Raw genomic sequence first — 21,177 nt, 5'->3', positions numbered from 1 at the left:
CCAAGGCCGGGAATGGGGCTGAGGCTCCCACCTGCCCCCACCTCCACAGGCTGACTTAGTTCTGCCCTTTGGACTCCGGGTGAGTCTGAGCTGCCTCTGGTTCACACTCGGGAGTTTCTGCTGATACAAATTGGGCCGCGGAGCATATACCATCCCCTCGGCAGGCTTGCTTTAGGGCATGGCAAATGGAAAGTCTGATGATCTCATCATAGAAATCTTGCATATTACAGGAGCAGTCCCCACCCCTGCCAGGCCTCTCTCCCTTTCAAGCCTTCTGTTTTGCCCTCCTCCTTTCCCACCCACCCTCGCCCCACTCTGTTTCTCTCTCTGTGTTTCCCTATTTGCATCTCTGTCTGCCCACCCCCATCCAATTCCACTCTCCTCTCTGTCTCCTCTTTCCAACTGTCTCGTCTCTCATCTCTCCCATTTCCTGTCTCCCTGTCTCTGCTCCCCTCCTTCCCCTCACCCTCTCTTCCTCACTTTCTTTGGGCTGTCGGCAGCCCCCTCTCTTCCTGGACAGACCGTCTAATTGAAATGAAGCACTCTAGAGAATGTTAATAGGAAAGGCAGCATTAATTAGCCAGCTCTGGCATAATTAGCTTCCTCTTCTCAATGCCTGGCATCTAACTGGATAATGAGTCTCTCTCCGTCCAAACAGAGGACAGGAGGGACAAGGGGGACAGGCCATGCCCGGGGATGCTGTAAGGCCTCCTGCCTTCGGGCCACCCTGCTGGAGTCCTCAGGCTGCCCAGCCTGCCCTCTCCTGCCAGGCCCTCCTGCTGCTTGTGCCCAAGTCTTGGGGAGACAGATGCCTGGCCCCTGCTCATGCCCAAAGGTTTGACGTTGCTGGAGCTGCATGTTAAGTGGTCTGAGTCTGACAAACAGTGGCTGCAGCTGCAGCGTCCCAAAGAGGGGGTGGGGAGCCATTGAGAGTTCTTGAGGAGAGCCATGACAGGCATCTAGCTCCAGCACAGCCCCATGGACAATGGCTGAGTACATTACAGCCCCCAGAGGGGAGCAAAGAAATCTGTTTATGTGACAGATAATAACGAATATACTGCACAGACTGCAGCGTGCTTCCACCCTTGACCTTCCTTGCAATTGTGTGAGGCAGGAATGGCCACCTCTATTTTATAGACAAGGACTCTGAGGTTCAGAGAGGTTTCCCACCTTGCCAAAGTTCACGCTACCAGGACCCAAACTCGGGTCCATCTGATTCCAAAGATCACATTCTTTCCCTTCTACCCTGATACTTCTGCAAGGTACTTCAGAGTTGCTGATTAAATAAAAGTGATTATAGTGGAGTAACACCTCACCTTGGCCTTGAGTTCTAAAATCAGAGCATGGGGGCGCCTGGGTGGCTCAGTCGTTGGGCGTCTGCCTTCGGCTCGGGTCATGTTCCCGGAGTCCTGGGATCGAGCCCCGCATCAGTCTCCCTGCTCCGCGGGAGGCCTGCTTCTCCCTCTCCCACTCCCCCTGCTTGTGTTTCCTCTCTCGCTGTGTCTCTGTCGTATAAATAGAATCTTTAAAATAAAATAAAATAAAATAAATAAAATAAAATAAAATAAAATCAGAGCGTGAAGCAAAAGTTGGGAAATCGGGCACAAAGTTCCCTTCAAAAAGCCCTTACGTGGGAAGGAATATCTCTTCTGTTTGCAACTGGGCTGTGATTCTCCCTTTTCCGGGACCTTGAGAGCCAAGATCTAGTTGGGGGAGGTGATGGACAAATAACATATTTTTTTCTGTTTTGTGTACGAGTGATTAAATTCAGTTGAGTTAAATGCCTGCTCGATGCAATTCCACTGTAGTATTTGTGGACGGGGTCGATTCCCAGGGCTGGGCAATTGCAGCCACGGGGCACCCTCCTCTCCCTCTCTCCAGCCTGCTGACCCTCTCCCTCTCCTGTAGGCTATGGACTCGGAGGATGACCCTTTGCTGCAGGATGTGTGGCTAGAGGAGGAGCAAGAAGAGGAGGAGGAAGCAACGGGTGAGGCCTTTAGGAGGGCCCAGAAGCCAGGGCCGCAAGCTGGGGAAGGAGGGCAGTGTTGCTGGCGGCGTTGGACTTTGCCTTCCCGGCCCCCGGCCTCGGGCTTCTGGAGTACTCTGGGCTGGGCTTTCACAAACCCGTGCTGTGCGGGGCTGGTGCTCTTCCTGGGCTGCAGCATCCCCATGGCCCTGTCAGCCTTCATGTTCCTCTACTACCCGCCGCTGGACATTGACATCTCCTACAACGCCTTTGAGATCCGCAACCACGAGGCCTCCCAGCGCTTTGACGCCCTCGCGCTGGCGCTCAAGTCCCAGTTTGGGTCCTGGGGGCGCAACCGGCGCGACTTGGCCGACTTCACCTCTGAGACGCTCCAGCGCCTTATCTCAGAGCAGTTGCAGCAGCTGCATCTGGGCAACCGCTCCCGGCAGGTCAGCAGGCCCCCCCCAGCTGTCCTTGCGGCCCCAAGGCGCGGCCCAGGCCTATCTCCGGACACTTCCGCCGACCAGAAACCAAAAGCCAATCGGATTGGGCGCCTTCGGCGCGAGGCCCCACCCCCGGCGGATCTGGCAGCCAACCAGAGTGAAGGCCCAATGAACAGGAGGCTGGAGAAGAATGGGCGGTGCCAACCCAGCGCCCCGCCCCCTGCCGTGGCTGCGGCCAATCAGAGCCGAGCCCGCCGAGGTGCCTCACGCTGGGACTACTCCCGCTCGTATGTCAGCTCCAACACCCAGACGCATGCGCACTGGCGCATCGAGCTCATTTTCCTGGCACGCGGCGACGCAGAACGCAACATTTTCACCAGTGAGCGGCTGGTCACAATCCACGAGATTGAGCGCAAGATTATGGACCACCCGGGCTTCCGGGAGTTCTGCTGGAAGCCCCATGAGGTGCTCAAGGACCTTCCACTAGGGTCCTACTCCTACTGCTCCCCACCCAGCTCGCTCATGACCTATTTCTTCCCCACTGAGAGAGGCGGCAAGATCTACTATGATGGCATGGGCCAGGACCTGGCTGACATCCGGGGTGAGCAGACCTGTCTGTGGCTGGGGGTGGGGATCGGTGGGGAGGGGCTTGTAAGAGATGGGGCCCTGGGTGGGTGGGGCTTATAAGGGGCAGGGCCTTGATGAGGCTGGGGGTTGGGTCTTCCTCGGGTTGAGACAAGGTACTTTAGAGGCACATAGGAAACCTGGCCTTGGACTCACACCTGAAGGAGGTTGGGGTGGGACTCGGCTGTGGGTCGGAGTCAGGCTGGAGTTGCTTGCTGGGTGTGACCTGAAGGTGATAGGTCGAAGGGCTGGGAGCAGTGTTGGGTGTGAGATGGGATCCGAGGGAGGCAAGGAAGGAGGTTTGGGCGCACACCTAGGTTGAGGGAAATTGGGAGTTAGAGAAAGCATGGGCTGGGGCTTGGGCATGAGGTTGGTTAGAGGGAAGCCCAGGTGTGGTGACAGAGGACTGGGCATCTAATCAGGGGAAGATAGGGGAGAGACTGGGGTTGAAGGGAGACCAAGATGGGGTTAGTTCGAGGTAATTTAGGGATGAGACTTGAAGGGGGCTAGAGAATGGTTGCGAGGCTTGGGGGCTTAGGTGTGCCTTTTAAGGGACACATAAACAAGGTTCTAGGCAGATGGAGGGGGACTGGAATGGGAAGGTGGAGTTCAAGGATTACAAAGACTGAGCCTTGGAATTAGGTGAAGTTCACATGCAAATAAAATGTGAATTTATTGGGCGCTGCCTGAGCAGGTCTGGGGGCTGCTGCTCTTGGGCAGTGAGTTCTTTAAACCCTCTCTCTGTCCCATTAGGGACAGTTGGAGGCAGCCTGAGGGGGAGTTTCCTACGTCCTTAGAAAGGAGTCAGATGGTGAGGAGGCCAGAGTGACGTTGATGGAGGGCTGGGGGGGAGTTGACACTCTGAGCTCCTTGGGCCCCCACCCCTGCAGGCTCCCTAGAGCTGGCCATGACTCACCCCGAGTTCTACTGGTATGTGGACGAGGGCCTCTCCGCAGAAAACCTCAAGAGCTCCCTCCTGCGCAGCGAGATCCTGTTTGGAGCACCCCTGCCCAACTACTACTCGGTGGACGATCGCTGGGAGGAGCAGCGGGCCAAGTTTCAGAGCTTTGTGGTCACCTACGTGGCCATGCTGGCCAAGCAGTCTACTAGGTAGGAGGTCCAGCTGCACCCAGTGTGTATTTGCCCTTGTGTATACCAGGAAAGGGCTGTGTTAGGGCAAGAAACTATCTTCCAGGTGCTTCTTTCTCCTAAACCCCAGATCACCTGCCCTCAACCTTCTCCCTAGGAAGTCTTTCTTCCTGAATCAGGGGCAGAGCCCGATGCATCCTCCCTGTCACTCGGATAGCTGAAAGACTCCTTTTCTTGATCAGTGCTAATAGGTAATGAACATGACAGCTTTGGCGGAGGCAGAAAATCCCACAGTTCTTGCCCCTGGAGGTGTGGGGTATTGCTTTTCTCCTGAGATGGTGCTAAAGGGCTTTCTGAAAAGAGTATTGACCAGGGAGTATTGGCCTCTCTGCCTCTACTACCCAGGGAGGTAGTTGGCAAGTCACTCTTCTTCTCTAGGCTGCAGTTTGCCTGCTTTTAAAACGGGGATGGTGAGTCCTGATACCCTTCTGGAGGCATTAGGAGGAGATGAGCCAAGAGATGTGAAGGTGCTCTCAGGCAGTGGGTGCTTTGGTTGTCCTCCAAACCTTGGGATATGTGTCTAAGAATACAACTAGGCCCCTCCTCACCCAGAAAGAGCATTAGATAGTTCATCTGTCAGTCCTGATGGACAATAACTGGAATGCCTCTCAGTCCTCTGCCCTGACAGGCCAGCCCCAGACACAGGAGGAATCATTCTGCCTGAAATACCCTTGTTCCCTCCATTACTCATCCATTACATTGAGCAACTACTTTGAGCAACTACTGTGAAAATCAGAGCTAAAATTCATGTGGCACAGAGCAGGTAGAAGCCCCTTATACACAACATCTCATTTAATGTTCACACCAACCCAGTGAGGTAGGTGCTATTATGATTATCTCCATTTTACAGTTGAGGAAATCGAGGCACAGCACAATTAAGGAAGTTGTCCAATGGTGGAATGACATTAAAATCCAGGCTTTCTGGGGCACCTGGGCTGCTCAGTCAGTTAAGCATCCGACTTTTGATTTCGGCTCAGGTCATGATCTCAGGGTCCTGAGATTGAGCCCCACGTTGGGCTCCACACTGGGTGTGGAGCCTGCTTAAGATTCTCTCCCTCTGCCCCTGCCCACTTTTGCACATGCTCTCTCTCTCTCTCAAAAAAAAAAAAAAAATATCCAGGCTTTTGAATCTGGACCCCTTACCCTTTGTGCTTTTACACCAGTCGCTGCACTAGGAGCCTTCTCCCAGCCATGCTTCTTTGCCAAGGAAGCCCTGTTCATCCACTAAGATCCAGCCTGGGCAGTTTCTTCCTAAAGCTGGATCAAAAGCCCACTCTGCCCCCTTCCACCGTGCCCTTCCCTCTCCCTAAAGGAGGCAGGGAAAAGCATATGTTGAGTTAGATATATCTAGGGTCGCATGCCAGCGACTCCACTTAGTTGTGTGAGTTTCAGTGGGCTCTCTCACCTCTCTGAGCTACAGTTCCATAGTAGCCCTTGGCAGTCTGTATTTTAGTTGTTTAATTCCTTGTCACTCAAAGGGCAGCCCTTAGATCAGCAGCATCAGCATCACCTGGGGGCTTGTTATAAATACAGAATCTCAAGGCCTTTCCTTGACCTGAAGGATTCCCAGGTGACTTGTTTGCACATTAAAATTTCAGGAAGTCTAGATTCATTATGTTTCAGTAGAGTGTGAGTTTGTTGAGGCCTGGGATTGTTCCTGGTTCACTTCTATAGGCCTAGCCCCCAGTACAGTGCCAGGAACCCCTTAGGAGGGATTTGTCTTGGGAATGAACGAGTGGATGGGTAGATGGATGAATAAATGGAGATGTTCCTGAGAAAGGTACTTGGCTGGCTGCATTAGGAAGCTGGGAGAGGCTGGCTGCATTAGGAAGCTGGGAGAGGCTGGCTGCAGGAAGATCTGTAGGGTTTCAGATACCAACAGTTACCTCTGTGTAATATGTTCAGCTGCTGAATCAAAACCTCTGCCTGAGTAGAAAAGCCTCTCTTCCCCTTCCCATCCCCCTAGAGCTTCATAGGTGTGGTGACAAGCAGAGTTCCTATAGGCTTGACTTTAGTATCTTCTTGTGGAATAATCAGATCTTTTTATTATTCTATTATTGGTTACCCAAGAAATGGCAACATGCTCCTTGATTTATTACAGAATAATACACATGGTCACTTTTACTACTTCCCTGATAATACTAGAATTTTAGAACATGTTCACTGAGCTTATATCTTGTTGCATGCATTTTAATTCTATATACATTTAAACCCCATAAGACATTACATTATTACTCTACTGAGTCAGTACTCATTTATATTTACTCGCATATTTACTTTTCCTGTTGCTCTTCATTACTTTTTACAACTTCATGTTTCCCCCTGGAATCGTTTTCTTGATCTGAAGAACTCTCTTTAGTAGTTTTGTCTTTTTTGTTTTTTTAGTGCAGGTTTGCTGGTGATAAATTGTGTTGTTTGCCTAGAAAACATCTTTATTTTACTTTCATTTCTGAAGCATATTTCTGCTGGTATAGAATTATAAATGGGTAGTTATTTTCTTTTAATACTTTAAAGCTCTCAATCCATGTCTTCTGACTTCCATCATTTCTGTGGGAAAGTCAGCTGTAAATATTTTGATTGCTCTTTGAAAAATTATCTTTTTTCTCTGGCTGCATTTAAGATTTCTTTTTTGGCTTTGGTTTCACCAAGAGTGGTGAAACTATGATTTATGTTAGTGTAGTTTTCTTTGTATTTGTTCTGCTTGGAATGCACAGAACTTCTTGAATCTGTAGGTTGATAACTGTCATCAGTTTTAGGAGTTTCCTGGCTATTGCCTATTCAAATATTGTTTTTACCTTTTAGGATTCCTTTTTAGGATTCTAATTACACAAATGTTAGACCTTTTCACTGAGTTCCATGTGTTTTCATTGCTCTTTCCAAGGTTTTTATTTTTTTTTCTATGTTCTAGTATATGTTACTTTCTATGTTTCATTTCTTTCTATGTTTTAGATATTCCAGTTCACTGTTATACTCTAGTCTTCTGTTATATCTAATCTGCCAAGTAATATCTGCTGAGATTTTAATGTTAATGTTAAGTTTTTCTGTGGAGAATTTCCATTTGATTCTTTGTTATTGATCTAAATCCCTGGTGAAATTCTTTAGTTTTATTTCTTTTGTCCATATTATCCTTTCTCTCCTTAAACATATTAATTATCATTATTTTAAAGTCCTTATCAGCTGACTTTCAATATAGGAATAACCTGTGGATTTGTTTCTGTAGTCTATTCTTTCACTTGGTTTTTGGTCATGTGGTCCTGCCTATGAGTATGCCTGGTAATTTTTATTGAGTGATGAACATTGTGTATAAAAAACAAAGAGGTCCAGATGATATTTTTTCCTGCACAGAAAGTTTGTCCTTCTCTCCACTAGGCAGACAGATTTGTGACTGATCACCTTAAGTAGCCAACCATTTTGCTGAGTCAGGGCTGCAGCCGTGCAAAGTTTCAATCTGCCTCTTGTTTGCCCTTGATTCTCTAGAATTTTCAACTGGGAGCCTGGTGTATTCTGCACAACTCTTTTCCCTGACAGTTACAAACTCTAATATTTGTTTCTCAAAACTACAAAAAGAAAAATAAAACAAAAACTCCATGCCACTTTTTCAGAGGCTTTCTGCTTAGACTTGCAGCCTAATGCTTCATGCAGCTCCACTACCCAGCACAAGTACTGAGGGAGAAACTGACCATATACTCTGCTGGTCTACAAGTTTCTGCCCCAAACTATGCTAATTCATCTGACTCCTAGCCTTGATTTTCAGCCTTCTGCCTGTGTTCAGAATCAGCAGATGCCTCCAGGATGAAAACAGCTGTAGAAGGGCAACTTACTTTTCCTAGGTTCTTCTCTTTCCAGAGTCTTTCTGGAGTTCCTCTACTTCTCATTACTTTAGGAACTCTCTACTGTCATTAAATAGATGACTTCTGAATTTTATCTGACTTTTTGTAGTTCTTGGCAAGAATATTGTCTCCCATGAGCTATTCCTTTATACCTGAGAGTAAAAGTTTGGGCCTGTGTCTTTTTATAGCCAGCAACTAAGATAGGACCTAGAACTTCAAAGGCACTCTATAAATGGTATACAAATGAATGAGTTAATTAATTAATAAACAGTTGCTTGAACTTTCAGTGTTCTACTCTAATGAAAGATCAATTAACCTATTTAGTTCAACAAAGTAGATAATCCAAAGATCTTTTCTACTTGGCTTTTAAATGTTCCATTTGGTTTTTTAAAACAGCTTTATTGAGATATAATTGACATACAGCCAACTGCACATACTTGAAATTTACAGCTTGATTAGTTTTGACACATGTATATACCATAAAACCTTTACCATAATCAGATGATGAACCTGTCCATCTCCCCCAAAAGTTTCCTCCTATACCCTGGCTAATCACTGTATTCTGCCCTTTCTTGTCTGTCCACCCCTACCTCAGGCACCACTTTCTGTTTTCTATCACTATATACTGGTTTTCATTTTCTAGAATTTAATATCCATGGCATCATATAGTATGCACTCATTTAGTTGACCTCTTTCAGCCTAATTATTTTAAGTTATATCCATGTTGTTGCAGGTATCGATAGTTTATTATTTTTAGATGCTGAGCAGTAATCCAGTGTATGGACATGCCACATATTTTTATACAGATATCTAATTGTTCCAGCATATCTGTTGAAAAGATTATCCCTTCAACAAAGATTGCCTTTGCACCTAGGACAAAAATCTATTGTCCATATATATGTGGGTTTATTTCTGGACTCTGTATCTATTTCTTTTTTTGCACACTTAAAAAATACACACACACAGGGCTATTTCAATTTTTTTTTTAGAGATTTTATTTATTTATTTGACACAGAAAGAGAAAGCACAAGTAGGCAGAGAGGCAGGCAGAGAGAGAGGGAGAAGCAGGCTCTCCACCGAGCAGGGAGCTGGACGCGGGGCTCGATCCCAGGACCCAGGGATCATGACCTGAGCCGAAGGCAGCCGCCCAACTGACTGAGCCACCCAGGCGCCCCTGCTATTTCAATTTTTTAAAAATTCATTTAAAAAATATGGGGCGATTAGCATTATCTATTTCTTCTTGCATGAGCTTTGGTAGTTTTTGAGTCTTTCATGAAATTTGTCCATTTCATTTAAATTGTCAAATTTGTTGGTATAAAGTGATTCATAATATTCCCTTATTATCTTTTAAATATCTGTAGAAACTAGTGATGTCACCTCTTTCATATGTATCTTCTCTCTTTTTTCATGATCAGTCTGGTTAGAGGCTTGTCAATTTTACTGTTCTTCTCAAAGACCTAGCTTTAGGTTTCTTTGATTTTTTTTTTCTGTTGGTTTTGTTTTGTTTTTCATTAACTTCTTCTCTGATCTTCATTATTTCCTTTTGTCTACCTACTTTACATGTAATTTTCTCTTATACTTTTTGAACTAGAAGCTGAGCTCATTAATTTGAAACCTTTCTTCTTTTCCAATATAGGTATTTATTGCTATAAAATTCCCTTTTGGTACTGTTTTAGTACATCCCACAAATTTTCATATGTTGTGTTTTCATTTTTATTCAATTCAAAATACTTTTTTTTAAGGATTTTATTTATTTGAGACAGAGAGAGAGAACACAGAGTCGGGGGGGGGGGGTAGAAGGAGAGGAAGAACGAGAAGCAGGGAGCCTGACTCGGGGCTTGATCCCGGGACTCTGGGATCATAACTTGAGCCTAAAGGCACTTAACCGACTGAGCCACCCAGGTGCATCTCAAAATACTTTCTATTTTCTCTTCTGATCTCTTTTTTGGACCCATGTGTTATTTAAAAGTATATTATTTAGATTCCAAATATTTGGTAATTTTCCAGATATCATTTTGTAGATGATTTTTAATTTAATTCTTTTGTGGTCAGAGAGCATACTTTGTATGACTTTAGTCCTTTTAAATTTATTGGGTCTTGTTTTATGATCCAGATTGTGGTCTGTCTAGCTAAATGTTCCCTTGTGCCCTTAAGAAGAATACATATTCTGCTATTGCTGGGTGGGGTGCTTAATAAATATCAATTAGGTCAAATTGGTTGATTGTGTTGTCTGGATTAATTGAACCCTTTATCATTTTGAAATTGTCTTCTTTATCCCTAGTAATATTCTTTGCTCTGAAGTTTACTTAGTTTGTTATTAATGTAACCATTCTTGCTTTCTTTTAATTTGAGTTAGCATGGCACATCTTTTTCTATCCTTTTGATTTTAACCTATTTGTGTCTATATTTAAAGTGGGTTTCAGAGGAGCATGCGACTCTTGATCCCAGGGTCGTGAGTTCAAGACCTACATGGGGTGTAGAGACTACTTAAATAAATAAATATCTTCAAAAAAATCATAAAATGCGTTTCTTGTAGGCCACTAGGTTTTGATTTTTTTAAAAGCTAGTCTGACTGTCTCTGCCTTTTAATTGGGGTGTTTAGACAATTATAGGTAATGCAGTTATTAATATGGTTAGGCTTAAGCCTATCTTATTTTATTCTACTTATCATATATTCTTTGTTCCCCTTTTCCTCTCTTTTGCCTTCTTTTGAACTAATTCAGTATTTTTTATTATTATGTTTTATTTCCTTCGTTAGCCTTTTAGCCATAACTTTTTATTTATTTTAGTGCTTGGTTTAGGGCTTAAAGTATGCAACCTTAGATTATCACAGCATACCTTCAGATGATGTTATACCACCTTGTGTATAGTGTGAGACCCTTACAGTGGTATACTACCATTTCTTTCTTCCTGGCCTTTATGTTATTGTTGTCATGTGTTTTATTTTCATACACGTTATAAATACCACACTATATTATTATTTTTGCTTAAATGGTCAATTATAAAGAGACTTAATGAGTAATAAGAAAAATTTATATATTTGTTCATGCCATTACTATTTGCAGTCCTTCTTATTCCTTTGTATAGATCCATGTTTCCATCTGTTATCCTTCTCTTTGTACCTGAAGGACTTCCTTTAACATTTCTTATAGTGCAGGGGTACTGGAGATGAATTCTTTCTGCTTTTGTGTATTTGAAAAGGTCTTCATTTTGCCTTTGCTTTTGAAATATAGTTTTGCTGGGTATAGAATTCTGGGTCAACTGTTTTCCCAGTAGGTAAAATGTACTGCTCCATTGTCCTCTCACTTGCACTGTTTCTGATGAGATGTCATCCTTATTTTTGTTCTTCAGCGTGTGATGCATCTTTTTCCTCAGGCTGCTTTTAAGACTTTCTTTTGGTCACTGGTTTTGAGCAATTTGATTATGATGTGCTTTGTTGTTGTTTCATTCATGGTTTTGGGGGTTTGTTGTTGTTGTTGTTGTTGTTGTTTTGTACTTGGAGTTAGTTGCTTGAGCTTCTTGAATCAGCAGGTTTATAGTTTCCATCAAGTTTGGGAAAGTTGCACCCTCCTTTAGGGAGCCCACTAGCCCATATATTAGGCTGCACTGGGGCCCAGCAACTCTCAAGGTGGTAAGTCAGGATAACCATAGGACCCATTTTGATTCTCGTCTCTCAGGTACTATCATCCTGTGTTATCTCATGTCCAGAGTCTTGCTTTATATATTTTCTCTTTTTTGTTGTTGTTAATTTCATGGGGAGGGTAGATCTAGATTTGATCTTATCACTCCATCATGGCCAGAAGCAGATTTGTATTTTAAAACTCAATGTGACCAGCTGGTTATGTTTTTGTTATTACTAAGAATAGCCTGTGGGACGCCTGGGTGGCTCAGTCGGTTGGGCATCTGCCTTCGGCTCAGGTCATGATCCCAGGGTACTGGGATCAAGTCCCATGTTGGGCTCCTTGCTCAGCAGGGAGCCTGCTTCTCCCTCTGCCTGCTCTGCCTGCCACTCCCCCTGCTTGTGCTCTCTCTCTCTGACAAATAAATAAAATCTTTAAAAAAAAAAAAAAGAATAGCTTGTGTCACCTGCACACTGAATAGCCATGTAAAACTGCATATATGGAAGCTGGTTTGAATTTAGAATTTTGCAGCAAATATTGAGAATTGGGAGGTGGCATAGGATTTGACTGTGATTGATTATTATCTGTGTTGAGTATGGTCTCAACCTTGGCCGTACATTTGAATCACCTGGGAGATTTTTAAACACTGATGACTCAGCCCCACCCCAGAAATTGTGGTTTAATTTGTCTAGAGTCTGGCCTGGACATCAGGATTTTTGGAAGCCCCCAGGTGACTCAACGTATAGCCAAGGTAAAGAGCCACTGTGGAGGTGGATATCTCCTGGTCCTCCAAGTGTCAACAGCCATCTGCAAACCACTTCTGTCTTTCTTCTCCACCCCCCACCAGCAAAGTCCAGGTTCTATACGGGGGGACAGACCTCTTTGATTACGAGGTGCGCAGGACCTTCAACAACGACATGCTCCTGGCCTTCATCAGCAGCAGCTGCATCGCGGCCCTCGTCTACATTCTCACCTCCTGCTCAGGTAGGCTTCCTCAGAAGGCCCAGCAGGAGCCAGCTCCCCTCTCCCCACCCCACGTGCTCTTGTTCCACCAAAGTCTGCCTTCTCCAGAATGCCAGAAATCATCTTGAATCTGCCATGTCAGAGCTGGTGGGGTGGGATGCTCAGAGGTCACCTTTCAACCCCAGGCAGGGGCACTGTGGTCCAGACACAGCTCGGGCCATACCTGAGGGCCCCCACTCCCGGGACCTCACATGGTTAACCTTGTGCCCTTTGACCATCATTTCCTTGCTAAAAATTTTGTTTTGGGGAGTCTGGAGTATCGGACCCTCCTTTATGGATTATTCTGTAGCCTGTTTTATAGTCCCCAGCTGCCCTTTTGTCCCTCAGTTCACTGTAACACTGCCACCTTCCCACGTACCCTGGCTGCTGCTTTCTGCATATACAGTAGGTACTCTCTATTGCCCAAGCGAACGACAGATTAGCCAGACCTTCAAAAATAGAAAAGACATTCATTCATTCATCCACATAACAAATATTAATTGGGCACTGACTATGTGTCGGATGCTCTGAGGTGCCAGAGATCCAGTGAAGAATATCATAGACACGTTTACTACCCCCATGGAACCTCTAGTCTACTGGGGTGACAGATGTTAAACATATAATAATTCCCTACTAGCAACCGAGGTCAGTTCTATGAAGATGAGGGTCTGTGAACCACCCACTCAGATGGCTCCCTCTGCCACTCTGGCCTCCTGCCTGGCCCCTTCTCTCTGGGCATGAGAACTGTTCAGGGCACACCCAGGGTGGTGAAGGGCACTCTGTGGGGACATGGGGTGTGAGGCAGGATCCAGCTGTGTCCCTGAAGGGTGTGTGTTCTGCTGGGCCCTCCCACTCTATCCCATGTGCCTCTTGCCCTGCCCAGTGTTCCTGTCCTTTTTCGGGATTGCCAGCATTGGCCTCAGCTGCCTGGTGGCACTCTTCTTGTACCATGTGGTCTTTGGTATCCAGTACCTGGGCATCCTCAATGGCGTGGCTGCCTTTGTGATAGTGGGCATCGGTGAGTTGCCTCTGTGGCATGGTGGGAAGGGTGGAAAGGAGGTGAAGATTTGGAATAGGGGCCTCATTCTGGGGAAGGGGTAGGGCCAGGGAGCATGGAGGGTGGGGCTTGGATTCTTGGTGGGTAGAGCCAAAGTCGGATGGGTCTTTCCAAACTCCAGGCTGAGAAGCAGGAATCCCCTGGAGCCTGACCTCTCAGGGGGCCACTCTGGGTTAGTGTAGGCCCAGCGTGGGTCTGATTCTGGAGATAGCAACATGATCCTGAGCCTGCCCCTGCTGGCCCGGGGCTCCCGCCCACAGGTGTGGACGATGTCTTTGTGTTCATCAACACCTACCGCCAGGCCACCCACCTGGAGGACCCCCAGCTGCGGATGATCCACACCATCCAGACGGCAGGCAAGGCCACGTTCTTCACATCCCTGACCACGGCCGCTGCCTACGCAGCTAATGTTTTCTCCCAGGTGAGAGACTGCCTTTGTCCCTGGCCCGGCCTCCCCGTTCCTCCCATGGTCCCTGGGCTCTGCTCCTCCCACTCACCCCTTCTCTTGCAGCCACACAGCGTTTGCCTCAAGGCACCTGCCACGTCCCTAGACTCCGTTCTTGCTACTGGTCGTCATTACCAGAACTTAACAAATGGGAAAATCATGAAAATACAAATAGTATTTATTATTAATGCTCATTAATAGTAAACCAACCTCTGCCCTGAAGGGTGTGTGGCAATTCCCAAAGCTCTTCCACGTTTAGTTTTCAAGACATATGACAGAGGTACAATTACATCCCTATTTTCCTAATACTGAAACTGAGGCCCAGAGAGGTAAAGTGACCTCCTCAAGTTCACACAGCTGGTAAGTGGTGAGCCTGACCAAGTCCGCTGACCCCCAGTCCAGAGCTCTTCCCACCCACCAGCCAGCTTCACCCTACATTGTCATCCTTCTCATCGACATCCCTCTCACTGACCCCATGCTCCTTCAGGCCCCTGAGTTGAGCTCAGGAGAAGGATCTGAGTTATCTGAGTTTGGGCCAGGTCCTTGGTGCCAACAGAACCCGAAAGGCAGTGAGCCCACCCAAGCCTTCGAAACATTTAATGACCTGGGCCAAGTATCCCATCTAGAAACCACTAGATGCTTTGGGATTATTTGGGCCTTGGTAGAGAACTGTGTCCAGAAAACAGGCAGAGCTAGGTTCTAGGTCCCCTTTGTGACTGGCCGTGTGACCTTAAGACCTCTGAGCCTCACTCGCCTCCTGTGTGGATTATTCAGGGACTGAAATGAGCTGGTTGTCAAAGTTTTTCACAAACAGCGAAGACCTGTGTGCTGTTGGTTACAGTTTCCTTCAACTGCCACATCCCTATGCGGGTCCCTGGGACACCCCAGAGCACCCCCCATGGCTCCCCAGCCCCAGGTGCACATGTGAGCACTCTCTCCCTTACCCTCACTCACATGTGGCCTGGTCTAACAGGCTGTCTTCCTCTGACCCCCTAGGCGCTTGGGTAATGACCGTTAGTGAGTGCTTGCTCCGTGCTAGGCATCACCGTAGGCAGGGGGCTGCAGTGTGGACCTGAGCCTCTGCCCCAGAGGTGGGACTCTTCCTCCCCTGCTGTGCCCCCTTCTGCCAGCCCTCGCCTTCTGATGTCCTCCTGGCAGCCTGGGCCTCCTCACCACCCCCTCCCCATTCTGGGAGTGGTCTGGGGTCTTGAGTGCCTTTGGCTACAGAGGTCCAGGCTCCCTGGACTCCGGGCCTGAGCGGCCTCACAGCCCACCTGTACCTCTCCATTGCCAGATCCCGGCCGTCCACGACTTTGGCCTGTTCATGTCCCTCATCGTGTCCTGCTGCTGGCTGGCTGTGCTGTTCACCATGCCAGCCGCCCTGGGCATCTGGAGCCTTTACATGGCACCCCTAGAGAACGCCTGCCGGACCAGGTGAGCGGCCGGCAGAGGTGGGGGGGGGCCGTGTCCTCCTCTCACCAAATGCCCGTAACACGTCCTCTAGGGCCGCTCAGCGCCCCACCCTCTCTTCTAAAAGCTGTGGGATCCTTTATTGAGCACCTTCAGTGTGCCCAGTTCTATGCTGGGCACTCCTGTGGGACCGAGGAGGGAGAAGAGAATCCTGCCGGGGAGTTACCATCTGGGAGCATCTACTCCGTGCCAGGAAGTGGGCAAAGCGCCTTTATACAAGACCTTATTCCCCCCCCCCAGCACCCTCGGAACTGGGTTCCCTTGTTTCGCCCATTTTACTGACGAAAAACAAGGGCTGGGGGAGGGTGGGCGACATTTTCAAGGTCACCCGTTCAGTAGGCAGCAGAGCTGAGATTTAAACCCAGTGGTCTGACCAGCCCCCCCATGCCAGCCACCATGTTAAATGCTTCTCGGGTTTTTGGTGGAGTAACCATATTTAGACATAGTGAGCTGTGTGCAGAGTTGGATGGGTCGGCCCACAGGTGGTGCCAGAGGTCAAAGTGTTGGGGTCTCGCGGGCTGGGTGGTCGGGGAAGGGGGGAGGGAGGGATGGTGACCACATGGAGTCAGGCCTGGGTGGCTGGCTGGGCTTGGGTACTCAGAATGACAGGGGCTCTGGGCTTGGGGCGGGGCACACCAGCGCAGGGGACCCTCTCCCTGGGTCATGGTTGCCGTCATCCTTTGTCTTCCCAGAGGAAGAATGGTACCGAGGGTCCGGGGGCGGGGGGTTGGCTGGGGAGATGGCCCTGGAAAGGAATCAGGCAACAGGCTCCTGGGAGTCTATGGTGAATGTCCTCCAGGAAACGTCCACAGCAGTGTGATGCCAGGGCTCATACGGTGGCTGGTACCCTCCCTGTGCACCCGGGGCCCTCGGGGCTCACCCCTCGCCCCCACTCTCCCCACAGCTGCCACCAGAAGTGTGGCCGCAAGAGCTCCCTGCACTTTCCCGGGGACGTGTTCGCCACTCCTGAGCGGCCTGGGGGCAGCCCTGCCCAGGGCCCCATGCCCTACCTGGACGATGACATCCCCTTGCTGAACGTTGAGGAGGAGCCAGGTAAGTTTGGCGCCGGCCTGCCCTGCTGACCCTGGCGAGACCCGGGCCTGCGTCTGCCAGGGAGGTCACCTTTGATGAGATGGTGTGAGGACAGGCTGGTCCTGATGGCCATCGGGGATCCTCATCAAGCACTTGGGCTTCCCTGGAGAGGACAGGGACCAGAGTGGGCTTTGACCTCTGATGAGCCGCTGCTCTGCCCTGGCAGTGTCGCTGGAGCTGGGAGACGTGTCCCTGGTGTCTGTGCCCCCCGAGAGCCTCCAGCCACCCCCCGACCGGGGCAGCAGGGGCCAGCTCATTGCCCAGCTGCAGGAGATGCTGCACCACTGGGCCCTGTGGTCCGCTGTCAAGAGCCGCTGGGTGATCGTGGGTAAGTGGGGTCTCCACCCTCTTTCCCCTCTGACTTGCAGCTTTTCCTCAGTGCCCGAGGCATGGAGGATAGACTCCCCAAAGGACGTATCGGCCCTGGGAGCCCAGCCCCCTCCTGCACATGACCCTGGGCTGGCGTCTCACTCTCTGGGCGTCACCCCCTTCCCATGTAGAATGGAGCTGGTCCCCCCATAACTGTGGTTTATGGAGCACCTACTGTGCCCGTCACCACACCGGGTGGTAGAGCAGAGCACTTAATGCTTGGGCTCTGGAGTCAGACCAGCTTGGCCAGGTTGGAATCCTAATTCTACCATGTACTGGCTGGGTAACCTTGGGTTTGTCGGTTAGTCTGAGCCTCAGTTTCCTATCCTGTTCCTGAGGATAAGAATAGTATGTATCCAATAGGGCAGTCGGAGGGCAAGCCACGGTGCAAGGAATGAACTCAGCCCGGTGTGTGGCATGCAGTAAGTGCTCAATAAATGCTGAATGCTATTATAGTTATAGTCACTGACAGTATTTAGAGTTGTTTGTAATCGAGTGGACGTGCCAGCTCCTCAGAAACTGTTAGGTGCTCTAAGATGGTGGCTGGTTCTTGTCCAAGAATGCAAGCTTGTCACCTGCCCCCCAGGTGACACGAATAACATCCAACCCCGACCCCCAGAGGACCAATCCCTGACCAGCTTCACCCACAGGCTGGCGTGCCACAACTCTGCCAGCTCCCCGGGGACCCCGTCCCACACTGCTCCCCCATAAAGGGAGCAGCTCTTCCCCAGGGCTGTGAGGACCCCCCCAGGCCCCAGGCCCTGGCCCCCGGCCCCGCCTAGTGTGCCTCCTTTCTTGGCAGGGCTCTTTGTCTCCGTCCTCATCCTGTCCCTGGTCTTTGCCAGCCGGCTCCGCCCCGCCAGCCGGGCCCCTCTGCTCTTCCGGCCCGATACCAACATCCAGGTGCTGCTGGACCTCAAGTACAACCTGAGCGCTGAGGGCATATCCTGCATCACCTGCTCAGGTAAGAGTTCAGTCGGGTGTCCCCTGTGGCTCCCTGCTCTCTTCGGAGTTCAGGTCTCAAAGACTGTTGGCCTGCGAGATGCAAGGTCCAGGTCACTGTGCGACCTCAGCAAATCACTCCACATCTGAGCCTGAGTGTTTCCCCATTTCCTGAAACCGGTATTTCCCGGGTGCTGGGGAAACCGTAGTGGGCAGGACAGGCTTCCTGAGCTCAGGGAGTTCATTTGCTTGCTAGGGGCCAGCATTGGAATAGTAGATCTGTGCTGTGATGGAGGAAGAACAGGGAGCCTGGGGAGCTCAGCATCATGGAAGGCTTCCTGAAAGAGGCAGTGTCTAAGCTGAGACTCAAAGAAAGGGAAGGAGTTAGCCAGGCTGAGAGAGAGAGAGAGAGAGAGAAGAGAAGAAGTCTAGGCAGAGGGAAGCACCAGAGGTGGGCAAAACCAGGGCCAGGTTTGAGAGAGTCGGTCTCAGGAGCTAAGGCTAGCCAGGTATGCTGGGCCAGGGACTGGAGGACTGGAGTGAGGAGTCTGCATTTAATTCTAATTGGCAGGGGGGCTACTGGAGGATTTTAGGCAGAGAAGGGCCATGACTGATTCTCCCAGGTGCTGTGTGGAGGTAGATGGGAGGGACAGGGTAGAAGCTGGCTGGGAGACCAGGTAGGAGGCTGGTGCCTTCATCTGAACGTAAGACAGTGGGCCTGGGCCAGCGTGCTTATGGTGGCAGTGGAGTCAAGAGGTTTTTAAGAGGTGAAATCCATAGGATTTGGTGATGGGGAGTGGGTGTCAGGGATGAGCAAGGAGGTGAGTTGAAGATGTCTCCTTGCTTTAGGGGTAGTCTGATCCAGGCCCTCATTTTACAGAGGGAAGCCTGAGGTCGGGGTTGGGGCCAGGGGAGGTTGGCCCAAGGTCATACAGCTTTGCCAGGTCAGTTAGAGAAGCTTCTAGGAGCTTCCAGCTCCTAGGAGAAGATCCGCTGACTGCTGTAATTGCCTTCATTTAATTAGGGCAGTGTTCACATTAACCTGGCCTTCCCCTTGGTAATGGCATTAGCCAAATGCATGATAATCGACTGCAGCTCAGAGAGGTGCCCAAAGAGCCCCTCCTAAATTGGATCTAGCCCCGGCCGCATCCCTGGCTCCTCTCTCTCCCGCCCGCGCCTACACATTAAATTCCCTTACCACTGCTGCTGTGGGACCAACTGCGAGTCAAAAAGCCACTCCTCGTTCCTAGATGGACAAAACCCAGGACGGTGCCAAAGCTCCTGGAATTGTCCAGAGAAGGGCCAGGACACTAGCCCAAGTCCAGCCTCCGCCCCTTGCCCCTCTTAGCTCCCTGAACTGCTCTTAGGGAGACCTGTTGGGGTTGCAGCAGAAAGGGCTTTCGGGGCCGCCAAGACTAGATCCAAATGAGGCTCTGCCTCTCACTTCCTCTGCGGGTCACAGAACCTCCCCGAACCTCTCTGCTTTCTCCTCTGTCATATGGGGTTAATGATAATGATCTCCGAGAATTATTGTGAAGATTGCATCTTTGAAGGTGTAAAATTTCTCTCATGAAACAACAACAAAAGAAAACAGAAAATCCATCCCAGTGGTTGAGGCAAAACAGGACAGTCTCTTGTCATCTCTGCTGGTTGATGATGTCCCATTCCCAATTGTTCCCACTCGAGCATTTATCACAAGCTAAATGCATGAGATGCAGCATCCCATTTGGTCCTTCCGCCACCCTCTGGGGGTTCGGAGTCACCCCATTTGACAGAGGAGGTACTTAAGGCATGGCGAGGACAAGGAGGGAAAGCGTCAGAGTGTCTTCCTTTGAATGGAGCTGACAGGTGCCTTCCTTTTGCCTTCAGATTCCTGCAAATTCAGTATTTGGCATTTTTTTCAGTTCCATACAGTTTCTTTCAGACCCCTGTCACCCCTCCCCCAAGCTGAGGGCCCCAAGGCCTGTGTCCCTAGGGTGGCCATCTCTCTCCATCTCTGCCCTCCCCTGCCGGGCTCAGCCAGGGAAGCCCTCCTAATGAGGCACGGGGGTAGGTCTGTTCCAGGAGAAGCCCCACAGCCTGCAGAACAACATCCGGACATCCCTGGAGAAGAAGAAGCGGGGCTCGGGGGTCCCCTGGGCCAGCCGACCTGAGGCCACCCCACAGGGTTAGTGGGGAGTGTGGTCTGGCTGGGGGGGAGGGCCTCGGGAGATCCTGCCTAGTACTAGGATGTTCCTATGAGAACAAGAGTCTGTGTTCTTGGAGTCACTGATGAGGGGTTGGGTTGGGGGGTGAACTTGGGGCCCTCGTCCACTATCCTACTAGCTCTCCTCAGTCAGAACAGTAGGCATCCCCTCCTGCCACCACCCCAGCCAGGCCTCTGGCGCCCCAGCAACCTGTTGTGTGTGTGTCTCGGGGAGGGCAGGGGCATCCTGAGCCCCGGAGGCTGGCTTATCCCTGCCCGGGTCTCCATCAGAGGTGGGATGCTGGGACACGTGTGGGAATTAGCCCCCCATGGGGCAGTTCTGTGTGTCCTTGTCACCCCATGGCTGTTGTCACCCTCCGTGCCTGCGGTTGTCATTTGCAGCCCCGGCCCCACCATTTACCCCGCCCCCCCATCACGGGCAGCACTGCCACTACCCTAACCCAGATGGCACATCTTCACCATGACTTGGGGTCAATCCATCCACTTACACTGCCACCCCATCCTGGTGACCACTGCCATCTCCCGCTTCATCCGTGCCACCACCCCATCCCCACACCCACCACCAGCACCCCCCATCACGGCCATCGGCTTGCCCACCACCAGCACCCCCCATCATGGCCATCGGCTCGGTCCAATAGAGAGGAACAGTGCCAGCATTTAGAGAGGAGCCCAAGTTAGGGCTCAGCTCCTCAGTCCACAGAACAGAGAGTGGGCTGCCCCAGGTCAGGGGAAGCTAGGGAAGGGGACTGTCCACCCCTCCTCCATCCTTCATTTGTCTCCCAGACTCCCCAGGCACCGTGTATGTATCCAAGGTGAAGAGTAAAGGCCACCCTGCTGTGTACAGGTTCTCCCTCAACGCCAGCCTACCCGCCCCTTGGCAGATCGTGTCCCCCGGGGACGGGGAGGTACCTTCCTTCCAGGTGAGCCTGGGCTGCCATGACCTGAACCGCCAGTACCGGGGG

At 49.9% G+C, this 21,177-nt stretch overlaps 1 protein-coding gene across 3 annotated transcripts in view; it reads left to right on the top strand.

Annotated features, from left to right (window-relative positions):
- Positions 1–21,177, top strand: part of DISP3 (dispatched RND transporter family member 3) — a 57,252-nt gene that overhangs the window by 24,895 nt on the left and 11,180 nt on the right. For 2 of the 3 annotated variants that reach the window (XM_032393677.1, XM_032393669.1), the window contains exons 2-12: positions 1,909–3,010; positions 3,924–4,143; positions 12,480–12,616; positions 13,518–13,652; positions 13,952–14,112; positions 15,431–15,570; positions 16,511–16,659; positions 16,865–17,026; positions 17,870–18,031; positions 20,063–20,176; positions 20,999–21,135. In XM_032393677.1, coding sequence (XP_032249568.1) covers positions 1,912–3,010; positions 3,924–4,143; positions 12,480–12,616; positions 13,518–13,652; positions 13,952–14,112; positions 15,431–15,570; positions 16,511–16,659; positions 16,865–17,026; positions 17,870–18,031; positions 20,063–20,176; positions 20,999–21,135 — 2,616 coding nt within the window. In that variant the 5' untranslated portion in view covers positions 1,909–1,911. The remainder of the gene's footprint in view (positions 1–1,908; positions 3,011–3,923; positions 4,144–12,479; positions 12,617–13,517; positions 13,653–13,951; positions 14,113–15,430; positions 15,571–16,510; positions 16,660–16,864; positions 17,027–17,869; positions 18,032–20,062; positions 20,177–20,998; positions 21,136–21,177) is intronic. The other variant, XM_032393688.1, reaches the window with a different exon arrangement.

This window comes from Phoca vitulina, unplaced genomic scaffold (assembly GCF_004348235.1).
Source record: "Phoca vitulina isolate PV1807 unplaced genomic scaffold, GSC_HSeal_1.0 scaffold2, whole genome shotgun sequence".
Taxonomy (NCBI): Eukaryota; Metazoa; Chordata; class Mammalia; order Carnivora; family Phocidae; genus Phoca; species Phoca vitulina.
Note: the sequence above shows the minus strand (reverse complement) of the source record. Positions and strands in the feature narration are given on the sequence as shown.